This window comes from Triticum aestivum, chromosome 2D (genome assembly GCF_018294505.1).
Source record: "Triticum aestivum cultivar Chinese Spring chromosome 2D, IWGSC CS RefSeq v2.1, whole genome shotgun sequence".
In the NCBI taxonomy this organism is placed as follows: Eukaryota; Viridiplantae; Streptophyta; class Magnoliopsida; order Poales; family Poaceae; genus Triticum; species Triticum aestivum.
The window spans coordinates 6,789,919-6,810,449 of NC_057799.1; the positions used below are offsets into that span (position 1 = coordinate 6,789,919).

General features: G+C 45.6%; 2 protein-coding genes and 1 long non-coding RNA gene across 3 annotated transcripts; all 3 read left to right on the forward strand.

Annotated features, from left to right (window-relative positions):
- The first annotated feature begins 2,239 nt into the window (after nt 1-2,239).
- On the forward strand, nt 2,240-3,234 carry LOC123050989 (uncharacterized). The gene is made up of 2 exons (XR_006423882.1): nt 2,240-2,402; nt 2,809-3,234. It is a non-coding gene; the product is annotated as an uncharacterized lncRNA (long non-coding RNA).
- A 6,734-nt stretch (nt 3,235-9,968) lies between these two features.
- Nucleotides 9,969-13,669, forward strand: LOC123050990 (receptor kinase-like protein Xa21). The gene is made up of 2 exons (XM_044473715.1): nt 9,969-12,875; nt 13,022-13,669. Exons 1-2 carry the CDS (start codon nt 9,971-9,973, stop codon nt 13,447-13,449), a joined length of 3,333 nt encoding a protein of 1,110 aa, XP_044329650.1. The 5' UTR covers nt 9,969-9,970; the 3' UTR covers nt 13,450-13,669.
- Nucleotides 13,670-15,977: 2,308 nt separating this feature from the next.
- On the forward strand, nt 15,978-19,633 carry LOC123050991 (probable LRR receptor-like serine/threonine-protein kinase At3g47570). The gene is made up of 2 exons (XM_044473716.1): nt 15,978-18,881; nt 19,034-19,633. Exons 1-2 carry the CDS (start codon nt 16,160-16,162, stop codon nt 19,417-19,419), a joined length of 3,108 nt encoding a protein of 1,035 aa, XP_044329651.1. The 5' UTR covers nt 15,978-16,159; the 3' UTR covers nt 19,420-19,633.
- Nucleotides 19,634-20,531: the final 898 nt, after the last annotated feature.

Consider the following 20,531-nt stretch of genomic DNA (forward strand, 5'->3'; position numbering starts at 1 on the left):
GAAGAGGAGGTCGTCCTCCTACAATTCCTTATGAACAATTCTGACATATTCTCTTGGAAGCCTGCTAACATGCCTGAGGTTCCTACATCACTAGTAGAAAACATGGCTTTGGTCCAAGCTCAATGCACCCTTTAGTCCTGGTTGTATTACAAACCGGGACTAATGTGAGCATTGGTCCCGGTTCGAGCGGCTAGGGCATCGGGAAGGCATTAGTCTCGGTTCAAATGGGACCTTTAGTCCCGATTTGAGACACGAACCGGGACTAAAGGGTGCGATGCCCTTTAGTCCCGATTCGTGTCTCAAACCGGGACTAAAGGGGTTCAAACTCTACCCCCCGCGCGTCCGTATCGCCATTTCAGTTTTCAAAAAAACAAAAGAAAATGATAAGAACTAAAAAAATTAAAATCCTTCGGGATGTAGTTATGTTACTACATGTACTAGTTAGCAAAATTTAAAAACTTAAATTTGGACATGTTTTGCAAAAAAGTGTTATGAAAAAGTAAAACGACTATATCTTTTGCATACGATGTCGAAAAAAGTATAATATATCAAAATGTTCAGCACGAAAATCCGCATCCGATTTTGACGCCGTAGGCCGTTTTGCAAATTTTTAGAATCCTCAAATTCTAAAAGAAAAACAAGTTATGCTCAAATTTCAGTTTTTTTGAATTTTGGTTAAATCTAGTCAAACTACTTATTCAAGAAGTATTAGTGTTACTACATAATTATTCAAGAATATTAGTGTTACTAAATAATTATTTCAGTTTTTTTGAATTTTGGTCAAATCTGGTCAAACTGTGGTCAATTATGGTCAAACTACTTATTCAAGAAATATTAGTGTTACTAAATATTTTTTTTAGAATAATAGTTTCAAACTCAAACAGTGAAACGTGTGACTTCATGCTCAAGCTAAACTCCTGAGGGTTAATAGGATTGACATCTTACTATTGTCAGGAAAACAACAAGTGCCGACTTGGAAAATAGGGGGAATCGAACTCGGAAGTTAAGCGTGCTCAGGCTGGAGTAGTGACAGCATGGGTGACCGGCCGGGAAGTTAGACGATTTGGAATGATGAGGGATGATTAGAGAATAGAGATTATAGATTAAATTGAGCAGTGATGAGGGGTGATTAGAGATTAAATTGTCAAATAATTTAGAAATTTAAAAATCAGGAAAAAAATTAAAAAAAATTCCTTTAGTGGGTGCCCGAAACCTTCATGCCCAGCAGTCTCCGGAGAACCTCTGGCCAGCCGTCGGGCTTACCAAAAGGGTGACAACCTAGGTTGAAATGTTTCAGTTGACCCTACAGCCTGCCCATCCGCAGTTAGCCTGGAACCTTCATGGCAGCACCAAGCCTCCGGGGTGCACATAATCTGGGCATAACAGTTCGAGTTTTGGGGAACCTATTTAAAGCCTTCTTCTTCCTCCTTAAGAAGGTGACATATTGAATATTCCGTTTTCAAAGTTGTGTTTTCATGTGAAGTCAAATCTTCTTATCCTATATCCTGTATACACAAAAGAGTAATCCCCTACTTCTAATTGTCTTAACATGTGTGATTCCACACCATCTTAAAAATTATAGTCATTGGATTTAGGTTACTAGCTTGATTCACTAGCGTCCATCTGATCTACGCCGGAGAATCTTCTACCATGCAACATGCATTAGTGCATTTTAAGTGGGTTTTAAATCACAATGCATTTAATTGTGACATTATTAACTTTTTATGTTAAGCTTTTTTCTTATGCAGAAATTTCTCACTTGGTTTAAATCGTAACGACCGAATTAGTATTCTGCACAATATTTACAAACTATACATCCACCTCCGCGTCAACACGCGGGATATCATCTAGTATCTCTTGTATGTATTCCATTTTTATTTTTCTCCATGTTTTTTGTTCTGGAATACCCGGAGCGTACATGGTATTTCAAGCGTACAGGAGGTCTCACATAATCCCTGTCGGCAGCACAATGATTCTTCAACGTCTGCAATAGAATGATGAGGTGCAGCGACTCCTTAACCACTCTCGTGGTGCATGTCTACTGCTCGAAGCAGTGAAGTTCGGCCTGTCTCCACTTTCAAAAGTCAAGCAAAGCTGCCAATTGAAAGGGCAAGTAGAGCGTGTCTGCGTCCATGCCAGCTGCCAGCAACAACCATCCAATGAACCAAAAGCCAAGTTGTGGGTGCGTTCAACAGGGTGATAAATCCTTTATATAGAGAGAGACGAAGCAGCAGGGTGACAATACAAAGAGAAAGAGAGTGGTGTGTGCAACAGCCTTCAGTTTACCATGGCTTCGAGGTGCCACATGAAAATGTTTCTTCTGCTCCTTATACTGGAGATCGTTCTGCTCATTACCATGCCTTCTGGAGGGCTGGCGGGTCCGAGTGTGACACAGAGAAACAGTAAGTACTTTGGCCTTTCATTGTTGCAGATCCGACCACAGATTTATTACAAAATACCTAGTACTCCTTCTGAAATCAAAGATAACAAAAAATTTAAAAAGGGCTTGACAATTGATATATCAAGAAAATGGATAGAAGTTCAAGTTACTGTTACATGTTCTCTTTCTCATGCATTATTCAAATGTTAGTAATATTGATTGGAGGATTAAATGGCCGGAAAGCTTGTGGCTCCAAACGAAGATGATTCTCGACAAAATTCTCCCCCGCTTTTGGTAAACCCACAAAACAATATGTAAAATATATGGCTAGTCAGACCAAAAATTGGCAGTGAAATAATTAAAGACTAATTATAGCTTCCCTCTGTCTTGTGTTTCCAGAATTTGCATCTCATAATTTGTTCTTGCAGATAGTGACAACCCCAACTGCCCCCCTTGCTACAGACCTCCTTGTCGTCATTGTTGAAAGTATATGGGGTTTTGCCCCATTTAATTTTCATTCCTCAAAAGACACATATGGAGTGAAGGAGAAATGAGACCAACATATAAGGGACTCTCTCTCACACACACTCCTCATTAGAGCATGATAAGAGGACTAGTAGTGGCGTGCCTTCTCCGCAGCCACACCGCACCGCTCGCCTACATCTTCGATTCCTGGCGACTTATTCAAACCTATAATAAGAATGCTCCTTGGTGCGATAGCAACATTGTAAGCCATCCAGGAGCATGTGCTTCATCGTTTTCCAATTTGCATCCTTTATGTCGTTGCTATGTTTTTGTGCTGTGTAAAGTCTACTTGCCTGGCAATTTGATACATCATTTCGTTGTGCATGAAACGTTGCCCTGCAGCAAACGATGATCTCACATGTGTGACCAGGCTCCTTGTATAAATGGGAAATGTAAAAGAGGCTCCAATTACCACACGGTCAGTGTGGTAATCAATCCTACACCAATGATATCAACATTGAAAGAGGCTCAGATTCACTAAATTCTCGAAGCAGGCTCTTAGCACACACCAAGGTACACAGTCAAATGATACAAGGTAGTGATGAAGCCCTCTTACAAAGTAGATCCTGAGATAACCGTGCAACATAGACATATGCGGCTACGTTGCCGAAAGATAACACTGGAAGGCCTGAACACAACACGACGACATGACCTGGGACACCAAACCTCCAAACGCCCTCAGGACGAGGAACAACGGAAAGCGTCACCACTGCCGGGTCTGAAATGAACAAGGGTCTTCTCCCAGAAGATAGCACAGAGAGGAGAACCACAATCATGTCCTCAATAGGAAATAGGAAAGCGGCACCCACAGGCATCGCCGCCTTCGGCACCAAAGCACGAAGCTTTCGCTCGACAGCTCACCCGTATCACCAAGAAGCACCTAGTACCACCACGACAAGTAGAAGCCCTCTAGATCCACATCTGGGCATCGCAACTACCAATGATAGAGAGCGATTTCGAGCCACCCGTTGCCACACCCCTCACCGAAGAGACAACCATGTGGACTGTCATTCGAGGCCACCGCCCCGGCATTCATGTCCCGAGACACCGCCATCAGTCCACATTGTAATGCACCCACTATGGCAGAAAGAGCATAAGGCATCTCCTTCCACTCCTAGACCGGCAACATCCATCAGGTCTGGGTCAATGCCTCCACGGAAGGAAGCATACACGCCTCCTTCCCCAGCTAGTTCTGGTATTAGGGTGCGGAACCCAGTGCCTAACGAACCCCGTCATCAAGCAAGCCTAGGCTAGCTCGCACGGTGCCGTCACGCCCGTGGCCATCAGCGCCGATGTGACCGATTGCATACTAACGTCACGGGATCCCAGCTCGGACTAATGCCCAAACTGAGCAGTATGCAAGGAGATCACAAGGCCAAGGCTTGCACGTGCGCGGACCAAGTTGGCCCTCTATACACGCACGCCACCGGCCATCGTTCACCACAATGGACCAGATTACGCCACCCATCGAAGCTAGCCCACACTAGGGCATACACAAACACCGTTGACGCGGATCGCACCGCTACTAAACCAAGCAGTCGCACAACCCCATCACCGCCATGGGTGCCCCGAGTAGTGTCGCCTCGTAGGATCCATGATGGATCCATGCCGATGCCACATGCCAGCCTATGTCGCCAAGTGACACTAGATGGCAGATGTGGGTGGAACCTAGATCGCCGCCGCACCAACACCCGGACCCCGAGGACCAACGATGTGCCGCTATCGTGAACCAAGCCTGTAGCGCAAACCGTCAGACCGAGTCCACCGCCACAGCTCACTGGCCCTGATTCTACTTGCAGAACGGTGCATGCAGCTGCTAACGATATATTTTATGGGGGGTGGCCCATCAATCGGGAAGGCCTAGACTAGGCCGGCCTCAAGGCCCAGATGCTTGACATTTACCTAATCACAATGATGGGTCCAGGGGCCTTCCTTGAAGATAGAGCATGATCTTGTTGTACAAGCCAAGATGCCCTCGCGGGAAGGTCGGTTAGGAACCCTGTAAACACTAGCTCTCACCCCCTTTATAAGGCCATGCTAGGGGTAGTTTGAGGCATCTGTTCCATTACATATGCCTCGTTAGTATTCATCATCCTCCACTGGTAACGCCCACGCATGAGGTGCTCCCACATCAATCTAAAACAATGTAGGAGTGAGGTAATACCTCGACCATGGGGGACCGAACCTGGTTAAAACCCCATGGAACTCTCCTCTGGTACTTCTGGCTATGCTCTCCACCCTACTGAGGGCACTGACAGTTTTTTGCACCATAAGTTGGCACGCCAATCACGGGTTGCGTCAAACGCATACTAGGCCCAGATTGGATATCTAGTCATGCCCGACGACTTCCTGCCAGGCTAAAATTTTGTTTTCAGCTCCTTCAAGTTTGTCACCGATGGGAGTAGGCTACTCTATATGGCACACTGCCCTCTCCCATCAACACCATGTACTTAGGAAGTGTCGCGTTCATCTTCAACCAACATGGGGACACTCTATGCCCCCGTGTCCCTACATCGCCCTTGACACGGGAGGCAGCGCCGACCCTAGACAACTCCAAAGCGGCTAGATCTTCGTCAACCCACCACCCTTCCCGACCGCAAGGTGTGCACATGATCTTCCACGCTACCAATACATGGCGAGCCTAGAAGCTCGCACGACGTGCAGTTTATGCAACTGCACCGGCTCACATGGAATACCTAGAGTGGCCGGACTCCACCATCGCCTTCGAACGTGCCAATCACTAGACTACATCCCACATCTAGGGAAATCTGCCCTGGTGCTCGACCCAATCATTGGCGACTTCTGCCTTCAGCAAGCCCTTATGGACGATGGCAGCGGGGTCAACATCATCTTCCCGAACACCATGTCAAAGATGTGATTCTCCAAGTCATTCCTAAGCCCCACGCCCACCAACTTCCACAAGTTTGTGTCGGGCATGAAGGTGCAACCCCTGGGACAAATCTACCTGGAAGTTATCTTGGGAGACAAGGAAAACTTGCGCTTAGATACAATGTTCTTTGAGGTTTCGTCGTTTCACACGGGCTACATCACTATCCTCGGTAGGCCCACTTATGTCAAGTTCGTGTTGCTACCCTCATATGCGTGAAGATACCAGGACCAAATGGCATCATTTCCGCACAAGGTAGTGCCGAGAGGGCGCTCGAAGTGGAGGTCACCAATGTAGAGCTTGTAGAGGCCGCACTAGCCTCCACAGAACTCGAGGAGATCAAGAGATCCTTCGACCCATCCATCACAACATTGTCCCGCTAGACCAACTCTGGACCGGCTTTCTAGCCCGTCAAAGAGAAAACGAAATTCCAAGTGCAGGCAGAAGACCCGACAAAGACGATGATCATTGGAGGAGACATCTACCGAGAAGAGGAGGTCATCATCCTACAATTCCTTATGAACAATTCGGACATATTCACTTGGAAGCCCGCTAACATGCCCGAGGTTCCTACACTCATTGCTGAGCACAACCTAGGCATCCAATAGGTCATGAGTCGGTCAAGCAATCCCACGGAAACTTTGCCACAAAAAAGCGTCGAGCAATCGAAAAAGAAATCGGCCAGCTCCTCATTGCAAGGTTCATTAGGGTGGTTGCTCACCCCAAGTGGTTGGCGAACCCCATCATAGTCCATAAAAAGATCATCTCATGGTGCATGTGTGTCGACTACACTGACATCAACATGGTTTCCTGAAAGGTCCATTCCCGCTGCCCCGTATCAACTCCACCACGGGCTGCGGATGATTCTGTTTCTTGGACGCCTACTCCGATTACCATCAGATCCGGATGAAGGAGTACGAGTTGGAGAAAACATCTTTCATCACACCTTTGAGGCCATTGTTGTACATCACAATGCCATTCGGGCTCAGGAACATGGGCGCCACATATGAACATATGATGCAAGAATGCATCCACGACCAGATCGGCATCAACGTTGAAGCTTACGTCGACAACATCGTCATCAAAACAACAAGCGAAGCCAACCTGCTCTCCGACCTTGAACAAACATTCTCTAATCTACGTTGGTTCAATGTGTGTTTTGGGGGTTCCTTCGGGACAGCTCCTCAGCTTCATCGTCTCCCAACAAGGCATCAAAGCTAACTCAATAAAGATAAAAGCTATCCATGTGAGGATGTACTCGGCCCATACGCCAGCACCATTGACTGGTGAAGCCTGACACTCTATTTATTACTAACGGACACCATCGGCGAAAAGTCAATGTCGGGCCAACAGGGAAGCTACCACATCAGCATCTGCTACCCGTTTGTCAGAATCATTGACTATCAAAGTGACAAACCGATTACTAGTGACATATTACGGTCACCAAAAATGATCTTTGGTGACAAATGGGCTGATCAAAGGTGAACAATCTTGGTCGTCACTGAGGGAGTCATGAACTAAGTGGTCCTTGGGGCGACGGCCCATTGTACATGGGCCGGACTGGTGGAGCCGTATACGGACAGGAGATCTATGAAGCTGTGGTGTGCCCTCCAGGTCAAGAAGGCGCAGGATCTCTTTTACCCTTATTGTAATCTATCTTCGGTAACCCTAACCCTACCGTTGTCTATATAAACCAAGGGTTTTTAGTCTTTAGGGCTAGAGCTACATTCATCACCTCACCTCTTTAGGGTTTAGCTCATATTGATCTCGAGGTAGATCTACTCTGCAAACCATATTACACATCTAATACAAATCAAGCAGGGTGTAGGGTTTTACCTCTTCGAGAGGGCCCGAACCTGGATAAACATTGTGTTCGTCATCCCTTGTTCCCCATCGATCCTAGATCCGCAGCTCGGGACCCCCTACCCCGAGGTCTGCCGGTTTTGACACCGACAATCACCGAAAATCGACATCCGTGACAAAATTGTGTTTGTCACTTAAGATACGATCTTAGATTAGAGAAAAAAGTGGAACAATCGGGTTTTTTCGTGACAGTGCTTCGGTGATGAATGGGGTGATGGCCAAAATCATTACAAGCATATTTTCGGTAAACAAAACCGGTTTTACGTGACACAAGTGAACCGTCGCTAAAAGTCATCTATTTTGTAGTGAGGGGCTCGCTCACGCGTGGCTTAGATGAATTGCAATCTTGCTTTCCACGGCAAGCTCGAAAGTGGTGGTCAATGGTGTTCTTGGTAGAAAGATCTCTCATGCGGGAAGGTTTGAGGCAAGGGGGCGCAATCTTCCCCTTACTCTTTGTCGTCGCAATGGAAGCCCTTACAGGAATGGTTTTTGAGAGTTGCCCATCCTACCTGGGTAATAGCCGTTAGGCATTCAATTCCCAAACCTCTATAATGTCGCACAACATAAGTATCTGACCATTGCATCGGTGTTAGGGACCACACCGTTGACTATTCAATTTTGGTGTTCGTTCTTTCAAATAGGTCGACGAAGTAGATTCATTTTGTCAAGAGGTTGATGACGGTCAATCTATCAGTTGATGATGACTCATTTCAGTGGAAGTTAACAATCTCTTGTGGTTTCATCGTTAAATCGATTAACTCGAGTCAACCTATCAGTTTTTGGTGACTCGTTTCAGTGGAAGTTAACAATCTCTGGTGGTTCCATCGTTAAATCGATTAACACGTGTCCATCCTTTTGAAATAAATCTATCTGAAAATTACAAGTTCACTTGAAAATAAAGATATTTATAATTTGTTTCAAGCGTGTATGTTGCAGCATTGGTGTAGCAAACGATACATGTACCTTTGAACCGCCACCTTGACTAGCATGGCGAATATGATGGGTAACTAGTTGAGGAGACACAAATAAGTGCCGGTATTTGTGCTTTGCACCCAAAGTCCGTGGATCTACTACTATTCACAGAAAGTAGGGCCGACCATGTAAGAATTTGTGATATCAAACTTGGGTGTGCGATCTACTTTCGTGTGAAATTTTGTGAAAATTACCAGGAAACGTATTCGTGGCAAAAAAACAAAGAAATCCTATGTATAGAAAAAACTGTTTGGATGGACTTTTGTTCGGAAGGTATTTACGTTTTCCTGGTATTTTTTCAGGAAACTTCACATAGAAGTATATTGGGAACCCAGGTTTGCTAACCCTAAATTTCAGACTTTTTTTTTGTATTTTTTACATTTAATATTCGTACAGTGGTGTGGAGCACCCATGAGCTCCTGTGTATTTTCTGTTATTACAAGGGAACCGATATACTCACACATCCGCTATAATAACATCTTATATTATGCGACGGAGGGAGTGTGTGATTAAGTGATTGTGTAGTCAGTGCCTGTTTGTTTCGATCTCTGCTTTGTGCTCTTTTTGCTTGGTACTTTGTTCGAGATGTACTAAATGTTTTACTCTGAACTTAAGAAATATGGCAGTGTGCACAGAGCGAGGATATACACACGATCAATGAGCGTGTGGCCGATGTGTGCACGATTCTTGCGTGGCAGCGCGAACATCAAGCATGCATGCATGCGGGAGCGTAGTTGGGGAGGAGGTATCGTTGGGAGGTTGTGCATGAACTGTCGTCCGCGCAGTGTGTTCGGTGTGCATATACTGGCAACTTGCAAGGCATGGAGGGAGACACGCTCTACTTGACTGAAAGTGGACAAGTCGACGGCAATGGCATACACACGCTCGACTTGACTGAGAGTGGAGACAAGCCGACTAGACAGGCGCCCAACTTTAAAGACTCCCGCGCATATGGTAGTCTTCTTGGCGACAGCAAAGCTCGAAGAATCCAGAGGCATGCATGGTCGCTCAAGTCAAGTATAGTGTGCGGCTCAACGCGGAGCTTATACGGCGCACGTACTACTAATTAACAGCAGTGGCCTCATGTGGCGCGCGCACTCGATTCGATTCTCAGAGATAACGATCTATGCCGCCGGCGACTATGACTCCATGACTCAGACGTGGAGGATGTGACGCCCACTTTCCTGCACAAGAAAACGAGTGGATGAAAGAGAACGCAATATGAGGATCAACGTACAACTTGAAGGCCGCCATTGGTTGACTCTTAACGTCAATAAGGATCAACGTACTCTATTAAAGCACCCCTGAGTAGCAAAGGCAGCACGACAGTTGGAAATTCGTTCATGTCCACCGCGTTACATACCAACAACATGGTTTCTCCTCTGCTTTTAGCCATACTCCTCCTCGTGTCATCAGCTTTGTACCCCTTGTCATGTGCGGCAGCGCCGGCTGATGGCACCACGGACACGAGCAGAGATGCTCTGCTCTGCCTCAAGTCCCGCCTCCACGGTGCCACCACAGCCATGGCCACATGGAACCACACCACCGCACCAGATTTCTGCACCTGGCACGGGGTCGCATGCACCAGGAGCAGGCCAAGGCAACCACCACTCGTCGTGGCCCTGGATATGGAGGCCGAGGGCCTCGCCGGTGAGATCCCTCCCTGCATCGCCAACCTCACTTCTCTGGTAAGGATCCACTTGCCCAACAACCGGCTCTCCGGTCATATCCCGCCGGAGCTTGGCCGGCTCTCCGGACTCCGGTACCTCAACCTCAGCTTCAACGCGCTGAACGGCACCATCCCGTTCACTTTCGGCGTGCTTCACAACCTTTCTTCTCTAGACCTGGGCGGCAACGGGCTTTCCGGCGTGATTCCGCCGCTGCTAGGGAGCTCGCCGGCTCTAGAGCACATCAGTCTCTCCGACAATCTTCTTGACGGAGAAATCCCACCGTCGCTGGCGAATAGTTCCTCGCTTCGTTACCTTTCACTTGACAACAACAGCATTGAAGGGGTAATCCCTGCGTCCCTTTTCAACTCCTCAACCATCACGGAGATACACCTTTGGCACAACAATCTTTCCGGTGCAATTCCACATTTCATCATGTTCCCTTCAAAACTCACCTACATAGACCTCTCCCAAAACAGTCTTTCCGGAGTGGTGCCGTCGTCGGTAGCAAACCTCTCGTCCCTTACCTCGCTCGACCTCTCGCACAACCAGTTGCAAGGACCCATTCCTGATTTGGGTAAGCTTGCTGGCCTACAAATCCTTGGTCTCTCGTATAACAGTCTGTCAGGAGTAGTACCACCCTCCATTTACAATATGTCTTCATTGAATTATCTTACGCTAGCCAGCAACAATCTTGGAGGAACGCTGCCTTCTGATATGGGTATCACACTTCCTAACCTCCAAACACTGAGCATGGCTGATAATCATTTTGTGGGAGACATCCCTGCTTCACTACAAAATGTCTCCGGTATGATGTATATCCATATGGCCAACAACTCTCTCACTGGTGTGGTTCCTTCTTTCAGCTCCATGAAAAATTTGGAGTACGTAATGTTGTACTCAAATCATCTAGAGGCTGGAGACTGGACATTCTTCTCCTCTTTGGCGAATTGTACCCAACTGCTGAAACTGAACGTCGGTGAAAACAACTTGAGTGGGGATTTGCCAGCAAATTCCATAGCAAATCTCCCCAAAAGCTTGACCGCTCTAACTCTTCGGTCAAACAACATCTCTGGCACCATCCCATTGGAGATTGGAAACCTTTCTAGTCTTTCCATGCTCTATCTTGATACTAATCTTTTCATGGGGCCTATACCTTTCACCCTTGGTCAGCTACGCAATCTAGTTCAACTTAGCCTGTCAAAAAACAAATTTTCAGGAGAGATACCCCCTTCCATTGGGGATCTACATCAACTGGAAGAGCTTTATTTGCAAGAAAATCGGTTGAGTGGAAGCATACCTGAAAGTCTAGCTAGCTGTCAGAACTTGGTTGCATTAAACCTTTCATGTAATACTCTTGGTGGAAGCATAAGTGGACACGTGTTGGGCAGCTTGAACCAACTGAGCTGGCTACTTGATTTATCACACAATCAACTCGCAATGTCCTTACCACTAGAGATGGGTAGCTTGATAAACCTTGGATCCTTGAACATCTCTCACAACAATATTACAGGCATAATCCCGTCCACACTTGGCAACTGTGTCCAGTTGGAATCGCTTCGTTTAGAAGGGAACCTCCTGCAAGGAAGCATTCCACAATCACTAGCAGGCCTCAAAGCCATCCAAGTGTTAGATTTCTCCCACAACAATCTATCTGGTACAATACCGGAGTTCCTCGGGACCTTCACCACGTTGCAGTATCTGAATATGTCCTTCAACGACTTGGAAGGACCAATTCCCACTAGTGGAGTGTTTTCTAACACAAGTGGTGTTTTTGTCCAAGGAAATCCACACCTTTGTGCAAATTTTGCGGTACAAGAGCTTCCTAGATGCTTTGCTTCGGTACCCACAAAAGAACACAAGTTTGTCATCCCAGTGTTGATAGCCCTATCAGGCCTTGCTGCACTGGCTTTGATCTTGGGGATGTTCATTTTCTGGTTGAAGAGGGGGTACAAATCCAATGAGAACATTGTCCATTCATACATGGAGCTGAAAAGGATAACATATAGTGATGTTAACAATGCAACGGATAATTTTTCCCTAGTCAATGTAGTCGGCTCCGGGCAATTTGGGACTGTCTACAAAGGCTGGTTCGATGCACAAGATGGTACAGTTGCTGTTAAAGTCTTCAAGCTCAATCAGCATGGCGCATTGCATAGCTTCGTTGCTGAGTGCAAAGCATTGCAACACATCCGCCACCGGAATCTCGTGAAGGTGATAACCGCGTGCTCAACTTATGACCCAGTGGGAAATGAGTTCAGGGCTCTAGTATTTGAGTATATGGGTAATGGAAGCCTTGAAAACCGACTCCATAACCACCAGTGTGGTGGTTTGAGTTTAGGCGCAGTGATGTGCATATCAGTTGACATTGCTTGTGCTCTTGAATACCTACATAATCAGTGCATCCCACCAGTTGTTCACTGCGATCTGAAACCAAGCAACATACTTTTCGACAATGACGATACTGCACGTCTCTGCGACTTTGGTCTGGCAAAGCTAATTCATGGTTGTTCATCTGGAGGGCAGAGTGGCACAACAAGCATAGTTGGACCAAGGGGATCTATTGGGTACATACCTCCTGGTGAGTACATTATATGAACACATTCTGAAATGACGTTGCAAAATCTAGTATGAGTAACTATATCAATTGCTAGTTTGCTTTTACTAATACTAGCATGTTTCATTATGAGCTCCTCTGAAGAACTCTTTAAAAAAACATTGTTGCAGAGTATGGTATGGGCGGTGAAATCTCCACCGAGGGAGACATTTACAGCTATGGCATTGTTCTTTTGGAAATGCTAACACGGAAACGGCCTACTAATGAAGAGTTCAGTGATGGCTTGACGCTCCGCAAGTATGTAGAAGCATCACTTTCACGAACCCAAGATATTCTTCAACCCAGCCTTACTTTGGTGACGGGAGATCAGTTTGCTGATCAAATCCGAAACTTGCAAGAATGCAACACATTTGCGCTGAAGGATATGTGTGCTCTTCGTCTCCTTAAACTTGGCTTATTATGCTCTGCGGAATCACCGAAGGATCGCCCAGTGATGCACGATGTCTACAGTGAAGTCACTGAAGTAAAAGAGGTGTTTTTCTCCATGGATAACCGAAGCAATGACCTTACATTATTAAGGAAAAAAGGCGGTCGATGAAGGTGAAGCTTGTTGCTTCGACCACGGCATGAAAATATGTTGGTATCTTTTTTCCTTTTCTGTGAGCTAATATGTTCGGCTCACTGCGGTGAAGAGCCCTTTACATGATAATGATGGGTTTCTACTAGGGAAAATTTATATTTCTTTGCTCGAAAAACTAGAAGACTAGAAAATGACACATTGTACAAATATTGAAAATACAGTTGGAACAGTGAAGCTCATTTTCCAGTTCACCTCTCCCCACGAACTTGCAAATTTTCATCAAAATTTGTGATCATTTTATGAACCAGACAAAAACTTTCAAGATACAAATGAACAGCCATATAGTTATCTCTTTCGTGCAAGTAACAAGTCATATTTCACAAGATATAGCCCAGTTTACACCATGAATTATTTCACTTTTTGGGGAACTCGGGAAAAAGGAGAATATGGGATACCAAAATTACTTTCCCCTGCATGCAGAACAAGGAAAAACTTGAAACAATAATCATAAGCCTGGCAGTTTCAAATCATACCATGTCGTAAACTGCAAAAGGAGTAAGTGAACAAATCTTCCCTCTTTCAAGTTTACCATATACACAGGTTGCCTGGTCATACATGAGAGATCATCGGTTGCTGCAGGCCAAGGTTGCAACCACACCAAAATGATGTATTAAATCACCAGAAAAGTACTCTTTACACAACACACATATAGAGAAAAAAACTAAATGATAAATCATGCATTCCGGGACGCATGTACATCAACTACAGCTGATATGACGAAGTGGTGGGTCCCGAATGTAAGCTAACCCAAAGGAGACGGCAACTGGCCGGCACGGCGCTGAGGGCATGTAACTAATTTTTCCGCAAGTGGTAGTGGCATAGACCGAACTCGTGAAGTTCGAGTGGCAGCCGTTGAATATCCGACTTCACTAGTGGCACAGGCCAAAATTCCCTCCACCTACTGATTGAGCCCTTCTGGCTGCAGCGTATTATGTTGTAGGTGTATTTCACAAAGAGTAAGGGTGCGTAGGTTTGCTAGTCTCCACTCTACACATTTCGCCTCTAGCATCGGATGAGACTTTCATTGTTAACTTTATTTACTTTGATGAGCTAGCTTTGGGCAAAGCAATTTGTATTAGACTGTGTATTCTGGATCATGCGTTGTAATAGAATAGGATAATTTTGTGTTGGTATTTCATTGGTATCGTGTATGCTGGCGAATCAATCCAGTGACAGGCACGGTAAGCACGGAGAGTCAAAACCTAACAGGTTTGGTCCTTACAACATGCAGCCCGGGTGATAAAAAAAGACGATGCAACCTAGACCTGTTAAAAGCCATTTTACAGGAGTACTCCTCCCTAAACAGAATTCAAAACTGAAACAAAACTCTATCTAGGACTCAAACATATGCCAGCGGGCTGATCTTTGTACAACAAACATGATGAACTTTAACCAGCCACACTAGATCTTCTTTCTTTCTTTCTTTGCGGGGACACTAGATCTTCTTTCGACAGGGGGGAATGTTAGACTTTGTATCTGATCGGCGCTAGCGCCCTAAACATATAAAATACAATCTTGATATATTTTTTGAGGGAAGTACAGTCTTGATTAACGGCCGCAAGTACAAAGTCTTGTGCGGCAAACACATCCGGGCCAGTCAGGATCACCTTGGTCTGCAGGAACAGTTTACATATGACTTGCAATGGGTACTAACAATTGTGGGAGTATAATATGTTAACACTTAATTGATTAGATATTACGATGGATCTGTAGAACAAACGACATATGATCTGCAAGACTAGAACAAGGCCATACTATAAAAAAAAAAAAGACTACATGGCCAGAGCACTTACGACATCCAAACCCACGGGCACACGAATCCGCCAGCCCTCGGGGCGCCGTCGCAATGAGCAGAATGATCTCCAGTATAACGAGCAGAAGAACCATGTCCATGTGGCACCTCCAAGCCATGATCTATATGGCAAAACGAAGGCTGTTGCGCTCGCCACTCTCTTTGTCCTATTGATTGTCACCCTGCTGCTTCTTGGTCTCTCTCTATATAATGGGGTTTGTGCAGAAATTTGGATGAACACGCGCTCCATATGACTGTTGAACAATTGTAGCTGGCATAGACGACTCAAAGTGGAGAGAAGTCAGCTACAAAGAAGAGAGTAGCTGGTAATGGTAGGCCGGTCCTGTCCACGTTGCTGAAACACAAAGAATATGGTGCTCCCGATCGGGATTGCTCTGCTTCAGAGTCTACATGCAGCAGTGGATTCAACTGTCAAGAAGGGTGGGCGGCCGTTGAAAATGGACTGTTGTGCTCAGCGCGCCGGAAATTTCCGTGTAGTTTAGAGTGGCACGGCTAAGTTGATTACTTGTGATGACAATCTATGCATGTGGTGAAGACTTCGACCACGTCCAAGGCGTTGGTCGTCTCAGACGACTCTAACCATGTGCACGGAAATTTCCCACTATCCACACAGTTCATGTTATAAGACCCCCTCAACCATTTGTGAAAGGGTAGGCTAGAGTGTGTACGTGTGGTGTGGGTGTTGCTAGCCGGATGGATGAACGAGGATAACAAGTGCATGCACTTGGAAAAGTTGTAGCATGGAACAAGAATTCTCACAGGCTTAAAGGAGGAAGAGTGTAAAGTCGCAGTAAGCTAGCTTTTGGCCTTGACCAAATCCAAGCATGCATCAAGCTCAAGTCTATAAAACCAACAATGCATACGTCTACCAGGCCAGAGTACCAAAGCACAATAGAAAATTCAGTGATGTCCACATTACACACCAACAACATGGCGTCTCCTCTGTTAGCCATCCTCCTCCTGTCATCAGCTTTGAACCACTTCTCATCTGCTGCAACACTAGCCTATAGTAGCACCCTCACCAGCAGAGATGCTCTGCTCTGCCTCAAGTCCCGCCTCCGCGGCAACACACAGGCCATGGCTACGTGGAACAACAGCGCCTCACCGGATTTCTGCACTTGGTCCGGGGTCACATGCACAAGGAGGACAGGGCAACCACCCCTTGTGGTGGCCTTGGATATGGAGGCGGAAGGACTCGCCGGTGAGATCCCTCCATGCATCTCCAACCTCACTTCTCTGGTAAGAATACACTTGCCTCACAACCAGCTCTCCGGCCATATCCCGTCGGAACTTGGTCGGCTCTCTGGACTCAGGTACCTCAACCTCAGCGTGAACACGCTCAGCGGCACCATCCCTCTCAGTCTTGGTGCGCTTCACAACCTTTCTTCTCTAGACTTGGGTAGCAATGGACTATCCGGTGAAATTCCACCTTTCATGAAGTCAAAGCTCACATACCTAAGTCTAGTCGGAAACAGCCTTACCGGAGCCGTGCCGCCATCGGTAGCAAATCTCTCATCCCTTACATACCTCTTGCTTGCGCAAAACCAGTTGCAAGGACCCATTCCTGATTTGGGTGAACTGTCAAGCCTACAAAACCTTGATCTCTCCTACAACAATCTATCAGGGACAGTACCGCCCTCCATTTACAATTTGTCCTCATTAAACTACCTTGGGTTGTCCAACAATAATCTTGGAGGAACACTACCTTCTGGTATGGGCAACACACTTCCTAACATCCAAATACTGATGATGCATAATAATCATTTTGAGGGGGCTATCCCAGCCTCGCTGCAGAATGCCTCCAGCATGACGATTATCCATCTAGGCAACAACTCTTTGACTGGGGTGATTCCTTCTTTTGGCTCCATGCCAAACTTGAAGCATGTAATGTTGTACTCAAATCAGCTAGAAGCCGGGGACTGGGCATTCTTCTCCTCCTTAGCAAATTGTACACGTTTGCAGCAACTGAACTTGGGTAGAAACAACCTTCAAGGAGATTTACCACCGAATTCCATAGAGAATCTGCCCAAAAGCTTGACCGCTCTAACTCTTCGGTCAAACAACATCTCTGGCACCATTCCCTTGGAGATTGGAAACTTGTCTAATCTTGCCATGCTCTATCTTGATAGAAATCTTTTCGGTGGGCCTATACCTTCTACCCTTGGTCAACTAAGCAATCTTGTCGTGCTTAGCCTATCACAGAACAATTTTTCTGGGGAAATACCTCCTTCCGTTGGAAGCCTACACCAGCTGCAAGAGCTCTATTTGCAAGAAAATCGATTGAGTGGAAGCATACCTGCAAGTCTAGCCAGCTGTGAGAACTTACTTGCATTAAACCTTTCATGTAATACCCTTGGTGGAAGCATAAGTGGAGACATGTTGGGCAAGTTGAATCAGTTGAGTTGGCTACTTGATTTATCACACAACCAACTCGCAATGTCCATACCAGTAGAGATGGGTAGCTTGATAAACCTTGGTTCCTTGAACATCTCCCACAACAATCTCACGGGAAGAATACCGTCCACACTCGGTGCTTGTGTCCGATTGGAAGCGCTTCGTGTAGAAGGGAACCTCCTGCAAGGAAACATCCCACAATCGCTAGCAAACCTGAAAGGCATCCAAATGTATGATTTCTCCAACAACAACCTATCTGGTACAATTCCAGAGTTCCTCGAGACCTTCACCTCGTTGCAGTATCTGAATATGTCCTTCAACAACTTGGAAGGACCAGTCCCCATAGGTGGAGTGTTTGCTAACACAAGTGGTATTTTTGTCCAAGGAAATCCACACCTTTGTTCAAATGGTGCATTAAGAGAGCTTCCTAGATGCTTTGCTTTGGCATCCACAAAAAATCAAAAGTTTTTTGTTCCTATGATGATAGCTCTGTCAGCTCTTGTCGCAATTGCTTTAATCTTGGGGGTGTTCAATTTTTGGTTGAGAAAGAGATACACATCCGGTGAGAGAACTGGCCATTCATACATGGAGTTGAAAAGGATAACATATGGTGACGTAATCAAAGCAACAGATAGTCTTTCTCTAGCCAATGTAGTCGGCTCCGGGCAATTTGGGACTGTCTACAAAGGTTGGTTCGACGCGGAAGATGGTACGGTTGCTGTTAAAGTCTTCAAGCTCAATCAGCATGGTGCATTGCATAGCTTCATTGCTGAGTGCAAAGCTTTGCAACACATCCGCCATCGGAATCTCGTGAAGGTGATAACTGCATGCTCAACTTATGACCTAGTGGGAAATGAGTTCAGGGCTCTAGTCTTTGAGTATATGGCCAACGGGAGCCTTGAAGACCGACTTCACAACCACCAGTGTGGTGCTTTGAGTTTAGGCGCAGTGATCTGTATATCAGTTGACATTGCTTGTGCTCTTGAATACCTACATAACCAGTGCATCCCACCGGTTGTTCACTGCGATCTAAAACCAAGCAACATACTTTTCAACAATGATGATACTGCACGTGTCTGCGACTTTGGTCTGGCAAAGCTAATTCATGGATGTTCGTCTGGAGGGCAGAGCGGCACAACAAGCATAGTTGGACCAAGGGGATCTATTGGGTACATACCTCCTGGTGAGTATATTTTACAAGCCCATTATGAAATAATGTTAATGAAATGCAGTATGACTAACTATATCAGTTGCTAGTTTGTTTTTTTATTAATACTAGCATGTTTCACTTTTGTACTCCGCTGAAGAACTTTTTGTTTCAAAACATTATTGCAGAGTATGGCATGGGCAGTGAAATCTCAACTGAGGGTGACGTCTACAGCTATGGCATTGTTCTTTTGGAAATGCTTACACGGAAACGGCCTACCAATGAAGAGTTCAGTGATGGCTTGACGCTCCACAAGTATGTAGATGCATCACTTTCACAAACCCAAGACATTCTTCACCCCGGTCTTACTTTAGAGACGGGAGATCAGCGTGTCGATCATATCCCAAACTTGCAAGAGCACAACACATTTGCACTGAAGGATATATGTGCTCTCCGGCTCCTTAGACTTGGCTTATTATGCTCTGCGGAATCACCGAAGGATCGCCCAGCGATGCATGATGTCTACGGCGAAGTAACTGAAGTAAAAGAGGCATATTTCTCTATTGACAACTGAAGGCAATGACCCTACATAATGAAGGCAAAGACACTCGACGAAGATGAAGATGAAGATCGTTGCTTCGACCACAGCATGACAACATGTTGCTATCTTTTTTCCTTTTCTGTAAGCCAATATGTTTGGCTCACTGTAATAATTTGGTTACATACGCTCCCAATGTCTCACCAAGATCTTCTGATAATCTTTTCATACATCAATAAAGAGCGATGGGTTTCTACTGGGAATTGTTTTGATATTTTCTTTGCTGGAAAAACTAGAAGACTACAGAACAAAAACACATTGTACGCACCTGTCAGATCCCCACATAAACAAATATTAAATGGCAAATACAGTTGGAACTATAAAACTCATTTTTTCCAGTTCACCTCTCGCCACGAACTTGTAAATTTTCATCAAAATTTGTGATCATTTTGTGACCTAGACAAAAAGTTTTGTGATTACAAATGAATAACAGATATTCAATTCGGCTCTTGGGAGCATATGCTTGTGCCCACCAAAAATGTTTTTTTGCAAATGTCAAAACAAATTTTAGAAAAAACAGATGTGTTCATTGTCACACCAAAATGCTACGTGTAAATTTTTAGGAAGAAATCTTAAGTATTTTGATCTGTGCAAAAAAAAAAGTCAAATAACAAATGTTACCTTCAAATGTTACACTTATTTTTATTTTTTCACCAACAAGCACCTTCATCCCGTTTCGCATCAAAATTGTCAAGCACGCTTGTTATTACACTAACAAGAACATCTAAAGCAAACGAGCTTTTCCCCTACGCCCGAGGCGGCTAGGGTTTCTCTCCTCTTAGGCGATTCCGATCGCCTCTGAGTTCCAACCGCCTATACCCTTCCCCGACTGCTGCAACCCACATCCGTAGTCGTCAATCCCCTTGGCGATCGCGTGACGGGTCCAGGACTCTGGGATGGCGTCTCTCTCTGATGCCAACTCCACCACGAACGGCGGCGGCACCGCCGCGGCTGCAGGATCGGATCTGGGAGATTTCTTTGATCAACTGGATCTCAACGAGGAAGAGTTTGCTGATGTTGAGATTGATGAGGACGACCCTGAGATCCAGGAAAGCGCTCGGTCGCTTGCCCTTGCTAGGGTTCGTACA